This window comes from Littorina saxatilis, linkage group LG3 (assembly GCF_037325665.1).
Source record: "Littorina saxatilis isolate snail1 linkage group LG3, US_GU_Lsax_2.0, whole genome shotgun sequence".
In the NCBI taxonomy this organism is placed as follows: Eukaryota; Metazoa; Mollusca; class Gastropoda; order Littorinimorpha; family Littorinidae; genus Littorina; species Littorina saxatilis.
Genome location: NC_090247.1, coordinates 15931210 through 15949664, shown reverse-complemented (window position 1 = coordinate 15949664; position 18455 = coordinate 15931210). Strand labels below are relative to the sequence as shown.

The 18455-nt window shown below is 40.8% G+C and overlaps 1 protein-coding gene across 1 annotated transcript in view; it reads left to right on the top strand.

The window, feature by feature from the left end:
* Positions 1–2234: 2234 nt before the first annotated feature.
* The window catches only part of LOC138961727 (P-selectin-like), a 52737-nt gene continuing 36516 nt past the window's right edge, over positions 2235–18455 (top strand). Inside the window, exons 1-11 of the mRNA XM_070333401.1 lie at positions 2235–2290; positions 2833–3006; positions 3454–3702; positions 6249–6425; positions 6764–6937; positions 8493–8741; positions 9057–9290; positions 10063–10248; positions 10566–10735; positions 11761–11943; positions 12395–12581. Of these exons, the coding sequence (XP_070189502.1) occupies positions 2886–3006; positions 3454–3702; positions 6249–6425; positions 6764–6937; positions 8493–8741; positions 9057–9290; positions 10063–10248; positions 10566–10735; positions 11761–11943; positions 12395–12581 (1930 nt within the window). The 5' untranslated portion in view covers positions 2235–2290; positions 2833–2885. The remainder of the gene's footprint in view (positions 2291–2832; positions 3007–3453; positions 3703–6248; positions 6426–6763; positions 6938–8492; positions 8742–9056; positions 9291–10062; positions 10249–10565; positions 10736–11760; positions 11944–12394; positions 12582–18455) is intronic.

The following is an 18455-nucleotide window of genomic DNA, read 5'->3' as shown; positions in this document are numbered from 1 at the left end:
CCGGCTGATATCACTCGGCAAGCGGCACCAGGGGAGATAACCTCCAATGTTACCTGGCCGTTACCCAGGGCAACGGATGATCACGGTACCCCTACGTAAGTAAAAACCACTTTTCCAATTTGGGGGACAAACGGAGAGGCAGTCATCTTACTCGGTTAGAACAGTTATGTAGCTGATCAATTTTCTAAACCGTATCTTTGAACAAATACTTGTGTCTGCTGTGCATTCTGAGTGTCAGGTTTAAAGGCCGAAAGGTTAGTCCTTATAGATGTTTCGTTTTGATTATACAACTGAAATAAACTAATTTCTGTATACCGAACCTTTTTTTTGTATTCTTGATTTTAGAACGATAGCAGTCTTTGTTAGTCGGAGTACATGCGTATACAGCACGCTGATTGTCACAAACGATCAGATCCAGTCAATTGAATTATACGGGCAAAATATATGCACTGAAGTGGACAACGGAACTACTACTCTTTAATATCCACTATGTTTTCTTCCATTGTTTTGCCTGATATCAACAAAACTATTCACATTTATTTCAGAGTTCATCAAATTCAAGGTCCCGCCCCAGGAAGCGAGTTCAGCGAGGGGTCGACTCTGATTGGCTACAGAGCCACTGACAGCCACGGTGCAACTGCAGAGTGTCACTTCACCGTCACTGTCGTAGGTAAGTCCCGGGCTGTCCAGAAATAAGCAAAAGCAGTATGAGGTGTGTGTGTGTGTGTGTGTGTGTGTGTGTGTGTGTGTGTGTGTGTGTGTGTGTGTGTGTGTGTGTTTGCGTGTGCGTGTGTGTGTGTGTGTGTTTGTCTGTGTGTGTGTGTGTGTGAGTTTGTGTATGTGTGTGTGTGTGAATAGAATAGAATAGAATAGAATAGAATAATGTTTATTGTCATGAACCAGTAAAGTTATTGACACAACAAACAACAAATAATAATAATGCATTATACAATGCTAAAACAATCCGTAACAAATTTGCCAAGACGAACTTGAACTTCGTCTTCTAAAAATAAGTTACTTGGATTTTTGTTAGCATATTTCATATTGATATGTGAAGCATCTTCTTTAAATTCATCCCTTAATTTAACATATTTATTGCATTTATCTAGAAAATGTATTTCATCTTCTATGACATTGCATTCAATACAAAGACGATTTTCTTTAGGGATATTCTGATGTCTTCCACTTTCAATTTTTAGACAATGTGTGCTAGTCCTTAATCTGCTTAACATCTTTCTGTGTTTATTATTCTTAATTTGTATTAATTTGTATTTGTGTGTGTGTGTGTGTGTATGTGTGTGTGTGTGTGTGTGCGTGTGTGTTGGCGTGTTCGTGTGTGTGTGTGTGTGTGTGTGTGTGTGTGTGTGTGTGTGTGTGTGTGTGTGAGTTTGTGTGTGTGTGTGTGTGTGTGTGTGTGTGTGTGAGTTTGTGTGTGTGTGTGTGTGTGTGAGTGTGTGTGTGTGTGTTTGTGCGTGTGTGTGTGTGTGTGCAAACGGGAGGGGGTACACGTGAACGGGAGAGGGTAAATGTAATTTCACTAATTAGCAATGCAGCTTAGATTTGTTATGCTGTTGCTTTGTTCAAACAGCTTAACCTTGGTCTTCTGCACACTGCTGCTTCTTGAAGCTAATCAACAATTTTCTGAGAAATTATTGGCAAACTGGACTGTCATTCAAGCAAATACTTTCCGCTTTTGTTCCCGTTTCACAAGCGGCAACGTTTAATAATCTAACTGACATAACAAACAGTTACGAATGTTTTTGTATTGCATTTTACTAAACGTTTTGTTTTTCACCTAATTTAATGTTGGTGTCTTAATTGTGATGCAGTCCATTAATTTGTTTCAAATCTTATTTCACTAAATTGCGTTATGGTCACAAGTTGCTTAGTTTTGCACTCAGGCCCAGGAATCAAATCCATTCATCGCCTAATCTTGCATTTTTGTCTTGATCATGAAACATTACCAGTTTACATGTTTCGGATCGGATTTTATGTTAGACAGTGCGTTATTGCCAAGAGCTGCCCAGCTTAACTGATGGATTTAGGAATTGTACAGGAGCCAGTTTCATTCATCACATGGCCTTGTTTTGTTTTCTTGATTTGGGAATCTTTCGGATTTTATTCTATTTCAGTGCGTTATTGCCAAGAGTTGCCCAGCTTTGCTGACGGATCCTGGAATTGCACAGGTGCCAAATCTAACGCCATGGGAGCCAATTGTTCCTATTCTTGTGTGCACAAGGGAATGAATCGTCTCAAGCAGTCTGGAGCGCAGGCTTACCCTCCTGTGAACGTGAGTTTAACTCACCTGATACACTTTATATTCAGATGTTAATAAAAACAAATCAAACTGAATGTGTATATAACCCTGAATTAGTTTACTTTCTCTTCTGTTATTTGTGGTGCCAATACTATCAACGATAAAAACAAACAAACAAACGTCCAATATTTTGTTTACACCCGAAAAACACAGGCTTTCCGACTGTACGAGTGCAGACTTTTGTCAATGTCACGATATTTAATGTGTTGTTGTTTGTGATTGTAATTGATATTCCTGTTCGTTCCAAAACAGACATGCTACAAGGGCTGAAGGCTTTCTCCAATTTTCCCTTCTGGTACAGCCAACCCTGTGTTACAAAAACCTGACACTGCGCTACATGTATTGTTTCTGAACTGGCTAGAATACTATTTCTGTTACAGCTGTACTATGACTGTGGAATCCCTGAAAATGTGTCATGTGATCGGGTACTTTTTTCAATAGGCGTTTTTTGGCTTACAAAGAACAGTCCAATTATATTATGTGGTTATATATCTGGTACTTATTTTCTTCTGCAGCTGTGTCCTGCGGGAACCCAGGTAACGTGTCCGGTGGCCGGGTTCTGTGTCCAATGGGCTTCACTTTTGATCAGAACTGTAATATTCTCTGCAACGCTGGTTTTAGACACACAGGAGCCAAGTACATCAACTGCACCAGTTCTGGGTCATGGACAAAAACAGATCCATGTGACGGTACACCTTTTATCGTTTTTAATAATTCTTTGTAATTTTCAATTGTTGCAGTAACTATGCTATTTGTCATGGATATTTCAAACACCCGTATTTACGGTTGAAATATGCACTACTTTTTAAAGATCAATATTAATCCCCCGTTGGTGTCTGTCCTTTACATTGATATGTATTCATATTCACACGCGTGAACAGGAATCTTTTTTCACACACTCGATCACAAGATCTGTTGAAAGCAACCTTGTTGTATTGTTCTTTTTTTCTTTATTTGTTCCTTGTTTGAAACGTACAGGAAGCTACCAGACAAAGCAATGTCTTATCCTGCATGAGCGGCAACAACACAAATAGTTAAACAGAAACAAAATATAATATTCAAGTCACAGAGGTATTCATCTTGAACAACAAGGAGACCATCCGATCTGATATCATATTACTCTGTTTCATAAACAGATGTGGAGGCACCAATATTCACCAATGGATGTCCGACCAATCAACACGTGTTCTCTGGTCCTCTGCGCGTTCCAGTCACCGTGACCTGGACTGACCCCGTTGCTACTGACAACAGTGGGGGCCTGGTGACCTTGACCAGTGACCCGGGCAAAGGGTCAAGGGTAGGTCCCGGAGTGCACACTGTTTGGATAAATGCAACGGACACAGCAGGCAACGTGGAATCATGCACGTTCAAGGTCATCATTGAAGGTTGGTTACAGTAGTTGTATTATGTAAGAAAATAAGGGCATACTGGAAAGATACTGTGCCTTACGGGAACGTCCAGACTTGTATGAGCGAGTTGTTGCTTGCTTCGACGTTCTTGTGATCAATCATAAAATAGGCAGAAAACGACTTCAAATCTTCTTTTTTCAAGAGAAAATATCTAACACGTTCAATGTTTGAAAGTGTCTTAATGTGATCAGGTGCGTTTCGCTCTCAAGAGAACAATACACTGTATCTATAGATATCAACCAACAACAAACACATCTCATGCACACGACCATGGATCTAAGGTTGTACACACACTTGATTTTTTGTATGTGTCCAAATGGAAAAATTTTTATGCTCTTACCACATGCACACATTCTGGCAAGCTCGTTTAAACTGAAAGAACGGTTTGTTTAACTGACTCCGTTTGTTTCGTTCAGTTTTTATATTTAGTCAAGTTTTGACTAAATATTTTAACATCGAGGGGGAATCGAAACGAGGGTATGGTGTATGTGCGTCTGTCTGTGTGTGTGTGTAGAGCGATTCAGACTAAACTACTGGACCGATCTTTATGAAATTTGACATGAGAGTTCCTGGGTATGAAATCCCCGAACGTTTTTTTCATTTTTTTGATAAATGTCTTTGATGACGTCATATCCGGCTTTTCGTGAAAGTTGAGGCGGCACTGTCACGCCCTCATTTTTCAACCAAATTGGTTGAAATTTTCGTCAAGTACTCTTCGACGAAGCCCGGGGTTCGGCATTGCATTTCAGCTTGGTGGCTTAAAAATTAATTAATGACTTTGGTCATTAAAAATCTGAAAATTGTAAAAAAAAATAAAAATTTATAAAACGATCCAAATTTACGTTTATCTTATTCTCCATCACTTGCCGATTCCAAAAACATATAAATATGTTATATTCGGATTAAAAACAAGCTCTGAAAATTAAATATATAAAAATTATTATCAAATTTTTTTCCCCGAAATCAATTTAAAAACACTTTCATCTTATTCCTTGTCGGTTCCTGATTCCAAAAATATATAGATATGATATGTTTGGATTAAAAACACGCTCAGAAAGTTAAAACGAAGAGAGGTACAGAAAAGCGTGCTATCCTTCTCAGCGCAACGAATACCCCGCTCTTCTTGTCCATTCCACGTGCACTGCCTTTGCCACGGGCGGTGGAGTGACGATGCTACGAGTATACGGTCTTGCTGCGTTGCGTTGCGTTCAGTTTCATTCTGTGAGTTCGACAGCTACTTGACTAAATATTGTATTTTCGCCTTACGCGACTTGTTTTGTTTTGTTGTTTTGTATAAACACATATTTACAAATATACATTGGCCTGTACATACAATATACTTACATTTAACATTAACAGCTATTGTGTTTTCAGCGTAGCAATAGGGCCCGATATTTAGACGAGACAAGTATAATGCCGACGAGTCGAAGACGAGTCGCATTATACATGTTCGAGTCTAAATATCGGACCCTATTGCTACGATGAAAACACAATAGTGTTTATATAGCTATTCTGACTTTACATTCTGTGTTAAAATCATGTTTTTGTCAGCAACAAGTACCAGAATGGTCCATGTTGTTGATTGCAGACGACGGTTCCCTTTCCGCATGAAGCCACGGAAATAACCGAACATTGAAAAACACACGGACATGTATTTAGGGAGAAAACTCGAGATAACCGGATGTTTAGCATTACGTCAATATGCTAGGAATCATATGACGTCATGACGTATAATGCTTGCCTACGTAGATTGTATGTTCGAAAGTCTGACGTCTGTTGGGAATTCGCGTGGTGAAGACTGCGGTAAATCTGTAGATGATAAGAGAACAAGGATTGTCTCAGAAGAAACGACTAAATGTTTCAGACCGAAAACTTCATTTCAACATTGCACTATACAATGGACGTTCTATGTGACAGGAGAGTTTGCTGATTTTGTGTTAAACATTGGAGAGATCGTTTGCTAGAATCAGAGATAGGTCGCTTCAGATAGCAGCTTCTGGAAATTTGCAAGGTTTGTTGCCTGTTAAAGAACTGGATTTTACACGTAATGTATGTCATGTACATTAAGCAACGACAAAAACACACACAAAGCAAATGGCATCGTCTGTCAACTTGTCACATAAGAAGAAACCGGAACCATGCGTCTTTGTGGCAAAAATGGCATTATGCTTTGATGATCGGAAAAGGGTAGTGTGAGACCATCCAATCACAGCCCCCGAATTCCCCCACGTGTCCATCAGAATAGTTATATATATTTGTATGGGTGAAGGTTTGTGAACAGGTAGGCTAAGGGGTGGAAGAAGAGAGAGAGAGAGAGAGAGAGAGAGAGAGAGAGAGAGAGAGAGAGAGAGAGAGAGAGAGAGAGAGAGAGAGATGGTGGTGGTCTGAGTTATCGTTATTGAATACAGGTTCAACTGAAACAATGGCTTGTGGATAGAGAAGGCATTTAAACTGGTCACTTATAATTAGAAGGCAAAAAAGCCTAGGATCAATCAAGAATGTTCCATATATGTTTCTTTCAGTTAGAGAGTGTCAACCGTTCAGCAGTCCATCCAACGGTCAGATCTCCTGCACAGCGGGTCACGTGGAAGGCTCTGTGTGCACCGTGTCATGTAACCATGGTTACAGACTGAGAGGCCAACGGACCTTGGCTTGCCTGGAAACAGAGACGTGGAGCGCATCGTATCCATCTTGCGAAGGTAACACAACATTGTCACATCTTAGATAAGTTAAATAGTGTTTAATATGAACAGAAAGGTTGTGTGTGTGTGTGTGTGTGTGTGTGTGTGTGTGTGTGTGTGTGTGTGTGTGTGTGTGTGTGTGTGTGTGTGTGTGTGTGTGTTTATTTGTGTGTGTGCGTGTACGTGTGTGTTGGTGTGTTTTTAGTTGGAGGGGTGGGCTGGTTGCTTTAATTTATGTCACTATTCCTGTAAGATTTATATACTGTTTTGCAAAGTCATTGAGCTGTCAAACAATAACAATAACAACAACAACACCTCGCGATTTCTTACAAGAAATCATTGAAAAATGTTTACAGCTGTCTTCTGTCCGGCTCCACCGACCGTCGTCCATGGTCAGTTTTCCTGCCCCAGAGGACATCAGAGTCCGGCTGAGTGTACCTTGACCTGTGACAGTGGCTACAGGGGTGAAGGTCAAATGGTCGTACAGTGTCAAGAAAATGAAACTTGGACTGCTGCTGGTCACTGTGAAGGTAATGATTGAGTAGGAGTACTTGTTTTTGTGTTGTTTCTGTGTTGTTGTTGTTGTTGCTGTTGTTGTTGTTGTTGTTGTTGTTGTTGTTGTTGTTGTTGTTGTTGTTGTTGTTGTTCTTCTTCTTCTTCTTCTTCTTCTTCTTCTTCTTTTTCTTTTTCTTCTTTTTCCATTTGGTCAAGTTTTGACTAAATGTTTTAACGTAGAGGGGGAATCGAGACGAGGGTCGTGGTGTATGTGTGTGTGTGTGTGTGTGTGTGTGTGTCTGTCTGTCTGTGCGTGTGTTTGTGTGTAGAGCGATTCAGACTAAACTACTGGACCGATCTTTATGAAATTTTACATGAGATTTTCTGGGCATGATATCCCCGGACCTTTTTTTCTTTTTTTCGATAAATGTCTTTGATGACGTCATATCCGGCTTTTTGTAAAAGTATAAGCGGCACTGTCACACCCTCATTTTTCAATCAAATTGATTGAAATTTTGGCGAAGCAATCTTCGACGAAGGCCGGACTTCGGTATAGCATTTCAGCTTGGTGGCTTAAAAATTAATTAATGACTTTGGGCATTAAAAATCTGAAAATTGTAAAAAAAAAAAATATACATATATAACGATCCAAATTTACGTTCATCTTATTCTTTATCATTTCCTGATTCCAAAAACATATAAATATGTTATATTTGGATTAAAAACAAGCTCTGAAAATTACAAATATAAAAATTATGATCAAAATTAAATTGTCGAAATCAACTTAAAAACACTTTCATCTTATTCCTTGTCGGTTCCTGATTCCAAAAACATATAGATATGATATGTTTGGATTAAAAACACGCTCAAAAAGTTAAAACGAAGAGAGGTACAGTAAAGCGTGCTATGAAGCACAGCGCAACCGCTGCCGCGCCAAACAGGCTCGTCACTTTCACTGCCTTTTGCACTAGCGGCGGACTACGTTCAGTTTCATTCTGTGAGTTCCACAGCTTGGCTAAATGTAGTAATTTCGCCTTACGCGACTTGTTTTTTCTTCTTTTTCTTTTTCTTCTTTTTCTTCTTTTTCATTTTTTTCTTCTTTTTCTTTTTCTTCTTCTTTTTCTTTTTCTTCTTCCTTTTCTTTTCTTCTTTTTCTTTTTCTTCTTCTTCTTCTTTTTCTTCTTCTTCTTCTTTTTCTTTTCTTCTTTTTCTTCTTCTTAATGTAAATCTCATGTAATGCTATTTGTGCTGTGGTGGTGGGGAGAAAGGGTTGGTGGTGGACTGGTTGTGTCTTTCTGTCTGCCTGCCTGTCTGCCTTTTTGTTTTAAATCTTTCTTGTCTGTCTGGGTGTGCCTGAACCTGTTTTTTTGTGTGAATTTTTGTGTGCGAGACAAGTCATTAGGGTGACGATTTCCACATCCATTGATCATCAGAATCATGTTAGAACAAACAAGGATACACACAAACACAAACACACACGCGAACAAACATGCAAGGAAACAAACATTTATTTAAATGTTGTTCTCACATTTCTGACAGAAAGAGTTATTTATTCTTAACATACTAATCCGGTCGTTATTGTTTCGTCAGATGTCCAGCCTCCAGTCTTCGTCAACGAATGTCCAAACAATATTGCATTACATGCAGCGCGATTTGGTCAACCAACCATCGCCAACTGGACAACTCCAACCGTAACTGATAACTCTGATGACGGCATTCAGTTGAAGAGTGACGCCACTTCCGGAAGCTCTTTTGGGCCCGGCACCACGGTTGTGACGTATGAAGCTACTGACGTCAGCGGAAACAAGAATACGTGTTATTTCAACGTCACCGTGACAGGTTTAGAACAAAATTATGATTTCCCTGTGTGTGTGTTTGTTTGTTTGTTTTCTAATAGCATGCGCTTTTATGTAAAATAGCTGAAAGTGATTGTTTTGTATTTACATTGTATCTTGGTATCATGCATCTGTTTCTAGGAAATTAGTAATTTGTCTGTTTTGGCTTTTGGAGCTATAATAACTTGCTGCCTAATCAAACACATAGCTTAGCTGTGATTCCCATCTTACGAACGAAAACAAGAACAGGCTGTGAATTTTTCTTTTCAGTTGCCGATGTACTTTAAGGCGGGGCTTTTTGATTTTTGTTTTTATCTAGCTTTGCAGTGCGGGGCACCAGACCTACAACCAGAGTCTGCTGGGGGGCAAAGTCCAATGCAAGACCACTGTCCAAACGGCCACGTCTACGGAGCGGGCTGTACGCTGAGATGTACCCAGGGCTACCGTCTAAGACTTCAGGGACAAGACACCATAACGTGCGAACGTGTCCACAACACACACCCACCAATCATGATGTGGAGGTGGATTGGTTCCAGAAAGCCACAGTGTAAAGGTAAGAACATGATGACTGTGGCGAGGAAGAACAGATTCTACATCATGTTATGCAAAGGTGCCCTCTCCTCGCCTCCTTGCGTGACCAGTTTTGGTCAGAGAGCACAACTCCGGAATTAAACTTGTGCGGGGCTGTGAAAGACCTGCGCCGAACTTGCCAGTTCATAACATCAGCAGGCCTCAGACTATGAGTGACACAACCGTCGAACGCTGTCAAAGAAGAAGAAGAAGCGTGTGTTAATTTCCAGATGCGGGTTCATTGTTATCAACCATTAGAAGGTGTTTATGCATGATTTTTTGTTTGTTTGTTTGTTTGCTTAACGCCCAGCCGACCACGAAGGGCCATATCAGGGCGGTGCTGCTTTGACATTTAAAGTGCGCCACGCACAAGACAGAAGTCGCAGCACAGGCTTCATGTCTCACCCAGTCACATTATTCTGACACCGGACCAGCCAGTCCTAGCACTAACCCCATAATGCCAGACGCCAGACGGAGCAGCCACTAGATTGCCAATTTTAAAGTCTTGGGTATGACCCGGCCGGGGTTCGAACCCACGACCTCCCGATCACGGGGCGGACGCCTTACCACTAGGCCAATATGCATGAACATTTTATACTATTAACAAAACAGAAATAAAGAGCAAGAACAAACTCAAACCACACCAAACACACAAATCAAATCAATACTTTGCTATATTAAAACTGTTTGCGTGTGATAAAAACAGGCCAAAAAATAAATCAGAATCTATGTCACTATTTCTATTGTCGTTCCAGAGGATAGATGTCCAGTGCTGACAGCACCCACGAACGGCGCCCTGAGCTGCTATTTTGGTGACAATGGGTGGGAGTGCTACTTGTCGTGTGAGAAAGCATGGGATGTGCCACAGTCCACAGATGGTCGCTTTGTCTGCTTCAAAGGCCAGGACTTCTGGGTACCTGCATCTGTTCCAGACTGCGTAGGTAAGACCCACATTCTACAGTAAACGTCTGTCGTTGAAATACAATAATTTCAGAAGAGGCACACAGTACCACCACCAGAATCCGCCTCCTGTGTGTTGATGTGTCTATGAGTGTGTGGATGCTGCGCTTGCACTCAACCCCTAACGGGGCACCCAGTTTATACGAAATAATACTATAACCTTTTTAGTATTACTTGTCACTACCATCCTGAAGATATCAGCGACTTCCTAACGAAAAGGTGATGACGAATGTACCCAAACTAGTTTCTGTTGTGTTTTCTGTTTTGCTTTGAGGTATACCATGTTTATCCATTGCAGCGCGAACCGTTCCGGGAAGAGTCAGAATCTTGAGTGACTTGCTGTACTACACAGGGCACTGCAATGAGTCATTGGAGCAGCTACGTCATACCTTTATTGCAGCCATTGGCCAGTCTGTCTACAATGGTGCTTGTGAGAACACAGCCGGGTGTGTTGTTGAAAATATTGAGGTAATTTGTGCCTTTCAATTCGTTTTGAAACTAAAAAATTGTTTTTTTTCAGTGAAACAAAATCTGTTACGCAAGTTGCTCTTTAATCCCATATGGAACCGTGTACGTGGGGCGGTTACTAGGCCGTGGCGTCATAGACGGCGAAAGCAGTCCTGCTAACCAGGAGACGCTTCTGAACTGCTTTTTGTTCCCAACACCGGAGAGAAGCAGCGGCCTGAAGCGCATTCACCCGTTTTGAATAGATTTATTATCATTCGTTATCGTGCGTTTTTGAGCAAATCGTACCATGAGTGTCTAATTTAGGGTACAGCGGATTCACCAGCTTCGTAAAATTAGTGAGAAACTGCCCCCCAACGGTCAGATCAATAGAACAACTCATATAGCCATGCAATTAGCAGTAAAACGCACATACAGGCACACAGACACACACACACAGACACACACACATACACACACACATACACACACACATACACACAGCTCCTAAAAGTGGTCCGGCCATAACAAATTAAAAAGGTACGGTCCCTGGCCATTATGTTCTCCTCAACTTACAGGAAACGAAAAACGTGAAGGAAGAGAACTCGGATGTCTCTTCAGTGCAAAACGCGATGGCTCAGTGGTATCATCAGTAATGCGTCTCAGTCGGCGCATACGCAGTTTGCCTTTTAGTTTAGAGTTATAGTCTTCTGAATGTCAACCAGTGACAAGTCACGACCCCTCCTTCCTCCTAACACAGCGCTGAAGCTTATGAAGACGATTTTTTTTCTTTTTTACCAAAAAAGTGGTCCGGCCATGGCCGGAGTGGCCGGTAAGGCTGCTACGGCCCTGCACACACATACACACACACTTTAACACACACACATACACACACACTCACACGCATACACACACACAAACATACACAGAGCATGCATGCTGTCAGCGAATACATAACATAAAAGCGTCATGGTGTGCTCTACGTAACATTTTGTGAGTAGTACGTCATTATTTTTGTTGTTTTTACTAATATTTTATCGTTTGCGCAGGTGGTGTGCAGCCCAGTACCAACACGCAGTCGGAGAAACACTGAATTTGATGACAAATTGACGTCAAGGCTGTATCGTGCACGACGTCACGCCGGTTTCATGACGTCACAGTTTGTACTCGTCACTTTTCACGTCACCATTCCTTACAGCGAGGACAGTCACACACCAGAGGAAGCTTTTAAGGTATTCTTGCCCATAGTTTGTCCTATTTATTTTTTCTAGCAAAAATAATGACAAAGCATTACACGAGTTTTGTAAGTCGCTAGTTTACAGATTTGATCAAACAACAAGTCAGAACAGACTTCATTACATCAATTAACAAATGTGTTACTAACAAAATCAATTCCGCACAAGAAAAAAATATCGCTTAGCAAAGAATACATTCAGACTGTTGGTATTTAGTATGTCTACAAATAAAAGGATACACATACCCCATGTACAAACCCGCACAGATATGTGGTTATCATTAGGTTAAATAACATCATTTACATGGGAAAGAAGATACACGTATCTTTAAAAACAAATCGGACGAATGCAGTGTATGTGGCACTGCGAAAAACATTAAAGCGTTATTGTAACACATTCTTATTTCTTTAATGTAAACATGAACACGAACAAGATTTATATTCGACAGCACTATCACACAAAGGCAGAAAACTTCACTGGTGACCTACACCTACGAGCCCGTTCCGGTCAACTGGATGTGAATGACCTTGACCTTGTTGCTGATGAGTCCAGCGTTGGTCACATGCTGCTGACGTCAGACTGTCCCCCTGGTACTGTGTTTAGGGATACACAGCCTCTGTCGCGATTCTCTTGTGGTAAGAAATCAAACGTATAATGATCGCTACCTTTTTGCATACTTGCGTCAGTGGAGTAAGTGTGTTGGAACTAAGTGGGAGGGGGGGGGGGCGATGTGTGTGTGTGTGTGTGTGTGTGTGTGTGTGTGTGTGTGTGTGTGTGTGTGTGTGTGTGTGTGTGTGTGTGTGTGTGTGTGTGTGTGTGTGCATTTTACCGTGGCTAAGAAGGATTAGTTATAATTTGCTCTAGAATGCTCCATTACTATGATAATCAATCAAATGTTTTCAACAAGAAGCCCTCCTCTGCGCGGGAGTCCCGATTCTCCATCGAACAATTTTCCTCATCGCTATTTGGGACGCATACTTCTAGCAGATAAAACCCTTAATTTTTTTTAGAAACCTCATCCGGAATCCAACAAATGTCAGCACGTCTCACTGCTGTCAGGGGCGAATTTTTGAGACGAACCAAAGGTGATGTCACAGTGCTCCGAGAATCGCCGCCTGTGTGTGTACTCCCTACAGCAGGTGATTAACTAAAAATAACTAAAGTTTCCAAGTTCATTCGAACCTGTCTATAACGGCCATCCAAGGGACCGACCAAAAGCTGTCGCTACAGACAGGTAGTCGTTACAGACAGGTAGTCGCTACAGACAGGTAGTCGCTACAGACAGGTATTCGCTACAGACAGGTAGTCGCTACAGAGTGGTAGTCGCTACAGACAGGTAGTCGCTAATAATAATAATAATAATGGAAACTTATAGAGCGCTTACCTAGAAGCTCTAAGCGCTTTACAATGACATTGCTATACACATGTACAAAACCAAAATACAGCATTAAGACACAAAAAGAACAGGAGTACAAAAGCAAATTCATCGTTGAAGTCCATGCAGTCACAATAATACAAACCCACGCGTGCGCACGCACATACGCGTGCGCATACACACACACATGCTATCAACACACACATGCACAGATACACACGGACACACGTTCACACACACACACACACACACACACACACACACACACACACACACACACGCACACACACACACACACACGCATACAGACAGGCGCACACACATACATACAACACACACACATACACATGCACTCACACATGAATACTAATATACCTACACAATCTGCATACATGGCGTACACACACAAAAAAGCCGCAGCTATAATCACAAAACCAAGCTCGTGCTTATGCACATCCATTTATCTAAATAGATAAACCGATTTGCAGTTTGCACAAGGAAAAGAGAAAAAGTAGCAGCACACGATTTCCAGATCACTGGCTGCTGCAGGGGTCACCAGACAGTTTGGGAGTTACTGGTTAGTCTAGAAAATGCTGTGTGAACAGGTGCGTTTTCAGATTTGATCTAAAAGAAGAATAGGATGGACTATGTCTGACAGAATAAGGAAGGGAGTTCCATGTTTTAACAGCAGCAAATGAAAATGCGCGTTGTCCATGTACTTTTCTTTTTTTTGTTGGAATTCGGAACATTCGAGTGTCAGCGGCAGAGCGCAGCGATCTGGAAGGGACGTACAGGTTTACGAGTTCAGACAGATATGAAGGTGCAGAACCAGTGATGATTTTAAAACAGAGACACGAGCTTTTGTACTTAATTCTTTGATTGACCGGAAGCCAGTGCAGATATTTCAAAAGGGGAGTACAAGGTTGCTTCTTGGAGGATTTACAAATTAATCTTGCAGCTGAATGTTGAACCCTTTGCAGTGGTTGGATGATAGTCTGGGGGCTACCGATTAGTACTGAATTACAAAAGTCTATTCTAGATAGCACACACGAAGAAATTAGTGTTTTGGTGGCCTCTTCAGTCAGACAAGAGCGGACTGAACTAATCCTTTTCAACTCAATGTATGCGGCCTGGCAGGTTTTGGTGACATGCTGTTTCATAGTCAGATCGCGGTCAATAATGACGCCAAGATCGCGGACTTTATCTGCAAAATCAATGCTAACAGCACCGAGTGTTACTGCTTTTGGAAGAGAGTGAGTTTTTTTGGATTTTGAGAAACACATCGCCTCGGTCTTATCGTCATTCAGTTTGAGTTTATTTTCTGACATCCATGTTTTAACAGTTGAAGTACAGATGTACAGACAGGTAGTCGCTACAGAAAGCGTGATTACAGAAAAAGAGCTCGTCAAGGATCCTTCGGGGTAGTCGTTGTTGACAGGTGGCAGGTATCGAGAGGTTGACGCTAGGGCAGGTTCGACTGTACTAATTTGAAAGTAATTTCCATGTGTGATTTCATCATGAGAAACCCAACATTGAAGTATGTTCCCGTTGCGGCGATTTGAGACAGCGCATGTGCTGGTATGGTCTTTTTCAGAAGTTATCCACTAGTTAACACATTTTTGAGACACGTGTTGACAACTTTGCGACATAGTTCATAGTTATACTGGCAAAAGTAGCACACATAGTGTTCATTAGTGTTCAAATGTTTATGGTGTGTGCCTCTTTTTTCCAGTAGAACTATGTACTACTAATTGTTTAAAACATGATACAGAAATGTGTTCAAAAAGGGAACACTTCTGTTTAGAGTGATTCAACGGTGTCCATTAATCAAAGAGTGCTGCAAAAGGTAGGATTCGTGTGCAAGCACACAACACAATCAAGCACCGCATTTGCGCTGATTTGTTTAGTAATTAGTTTGTTGTATTTTCGCACGATCGAACTCCATCTTTCTGGATTATGTCCATTGCGATCAATAATGGATGTTTAAACCTTTAACTGTAAACACGTTCAATGCGTTTATTGTCGTGGCACGCACATTCCAGCGTATAATGCATACACGCATTTAATATCAATTAATATGTAAGCGCCTAGGGCTATATCTAGATTAGGCGCATAAAAATGATCACAATAATAGTAATAATAATAAAGCTACTCTGAGACACTACAAAAAGGTCGATAAGATCAGAATAAAGTGAAATCAATCAAAAACGAATGGCGATACAAATAAAATAAAATATTGACATTTATTTTTTTATAGAGAAGAAGAAAAAGATAAAACATAATGAAAAAGAAGAAGAACACACCTTAGGTGACTGAACACAAAACTTGCAAAATCACACTGAAATGTTCTTTGAATGCACAAGACAATTTGAATGTTTTTTGTCCAACAGCTTCTATGTCAGTTATTCTATAAATCGATTCTCCGCAAGAATTCAATAAAAGACCGAATAATAAAGACTATGTGCACGGTGAATGTGAGTTAGGGGAAGGGCCCCGACTATGAATCACTTGTTGTTGCATGCTGTTCACAAACTTGCTTTCTTGCGAAGAAGTTTCATTTTGTGCTTAGGAGTTGTTCTTTTTTTAAAGAACCATCAGGCCTAATTAAAGCGAATTAGTATTGAAAGACACTCAGCACACACACAAAAGCAAAACAAATACACAAAACAGAATTCCCAACATATCCATATTCGGAGCCTGTGCGCTTATATTGACCAATGAAGAGGCCCTCACGAATCGTTGCATAAAGCCCACTGTATTATACAGTAGCATGATACAGCTCAGTGTGCGTGTCAGAAGAATTTAAGTATATAAAAGATACTTATAGAAAAAACACAGATAGAAAGGAAATGAAATTATCGAATTGCACGTAAAGAAGACTCTTTGATATATTGTTTTGTAAGCTTGAATGCCAGTAATTGTGGGTTTTTTCAGGAAGCTTCCCAATGAATGACTGAAACCAATCTTTATGTTTTCTTTTCTTCTTCGTGTTGAATATACCATCACAGATACTGTCAGGCTTTTACACACAGTACAAACACCCTTCCATTTGAACGCTCACCAAACGGGAACATCGATTAGTTGACATTATAATAACAGTGACAGCAATAGATGTAGCAAAGCATTCTCTCTCTCTCTCTCTCTCTCTCTCTCTCTCTCTCTCTCTCTCTCTCTCTCTCTCTCTCTCTCTCTCTCTCTCTCTCTCTCTCTATCTCTCTCTCTCTCTCTCTCTCTCTCTCTCTCTCATTGAAAGAAAAGGGTTAAAGTTATCACTTGTTCGCCATGTCTTGTTATTAGAATGTGTATTGATTATCAGTTTTAGAACGTGTCCATAAGCAGTCTGCTTGTTAACGTTCTTAATGTTGTTACTGTTTATAACGTGTATACAAGAAATTAATAAAACACGCTTAAACCAAACGGGAACATCCTAGGTGCCCTACGTAAAAAGCGAGCAATTTTTAAAGAATTAATTTTGCGGATTGTCACGGACACCTTTTGGACCCATCCTGAACTCAGGTCAAAAATTAGTTACTTCCCTTCGGGTCTCACTGGCGATAGCCGTGGATCGATGATTATCAGAATGCGTTTGGACCGTGGTGCGTTTTTGCGCTAGACCTAACTTTTAAAATCTAAATAATAAATTGACAGCTTGTTACACAAACATTCTTTAATCATAAAAGAATTCTTTTTTCATCAAGACAAGATCAGTACAATTCGAAGTTGTGAAAGTTTGAAAAAAGAAAAACCCGGAAGCAGGGTCACGCAAGGGTCTTAGCAGACGACGGTTTATGCATATCGCCAGTTCCTCTCAACAGTCAAAAGCCATCGCTAGAGTTCTTGTGAACCACAGCCGTGTGTTTCGTGCATAAAAACGTGCTATTGCAGATAAGCTCACATCGAGTAGCATTCAAATTACTAAACTGACGACTACATTGTGAAAAAGGGAAACTGAATCACACGGGTTCACGATGGCTCAGGGGTAAGATAAACCACGCAAAAATAAATTCTTTGAAAATTGTTCGCTCTTTACGGAGGGCACCTAGGATGTTCTCAAGCGGTGAGTGTTTAAATGAAAGGGTGTTTGTACTGTGTATAAAAGCCTGATTGTATCTTTGATGGTTTACGGGAGGCTTACTGTGCCTTTATAATAATAATAATAACGGGTATTTATATAGCGCCTTATCCGAAGTTCAAAGCGGCAGCGACCGGGATTCGAACACACGACCTTCCGATTAGGAGGCCGACGTCTTACCACCACGCCACTGCGCCCGTCTTTTGGTTGCGCTGGAAAGACAGGGCCAACAATGCTAGAAATAAATTACAATGTACAGCTGTTTTATACAACAACGTTTGTATATGTCGTAACGAAATCTGGTAATTGCCGAATTCGTGAAATCGGCAACCTATTTGCCGAATTCGTGAAATCGGCAATCGCTTGCCGAGAACGCGAATTCGGCAGGCTATTGCCGAAATTGTGAAAGGCCTGATTAAAGTTGTCGAATTCGTGAAATCGGCAACTGATTTCACGAAATCGGCAATCGATTTCACGAAATCGACGATTTTGTCGATTTCACGAATTCGGCAACTTTAAACAGGTTTTGGTACAACAGAATTTTCTGTAGCCGATTTGTCACGAGTTGACTGAATAAATGAGATAGAGGAAGGTAAATCGGTGAATATCGGTGTGTGTGTGTGTCTTGTGTGGTGGTGGTGGTGGTGGTGGTGGTGGTGTGTGTATGTGCATAGAATGACAATGGCATGAACGAGCACGGCATTTTTGTTTGTTTAATAATTATCATTGCTGAAGACCATGCATGTGCAAATTTCAGGGAAAAGGGGAAATTTCAGGGAAAAGACAAGTTGGAAAAGTAGATAAACAGAAATTGCTCAAGACGACATGTAGTATCCATGTCTAAGGTAAGTTAAGCAACAAAATACAGGGACAAGAAACAACTGAAAATAGTAGTAATTGCTCAAGACCATGTATGTGCAACGTAAGTGATGTTACGCCACAACGTCAGTCGCACGAAACGTCGGGGACAAGAGAAGTCGAAAAAGTAGGAAAACAGCAATTGCTCAAGACGACATGTAATATTCGTGTCTAAGGTGAGTATAAGCTACCATAACGTTCCAG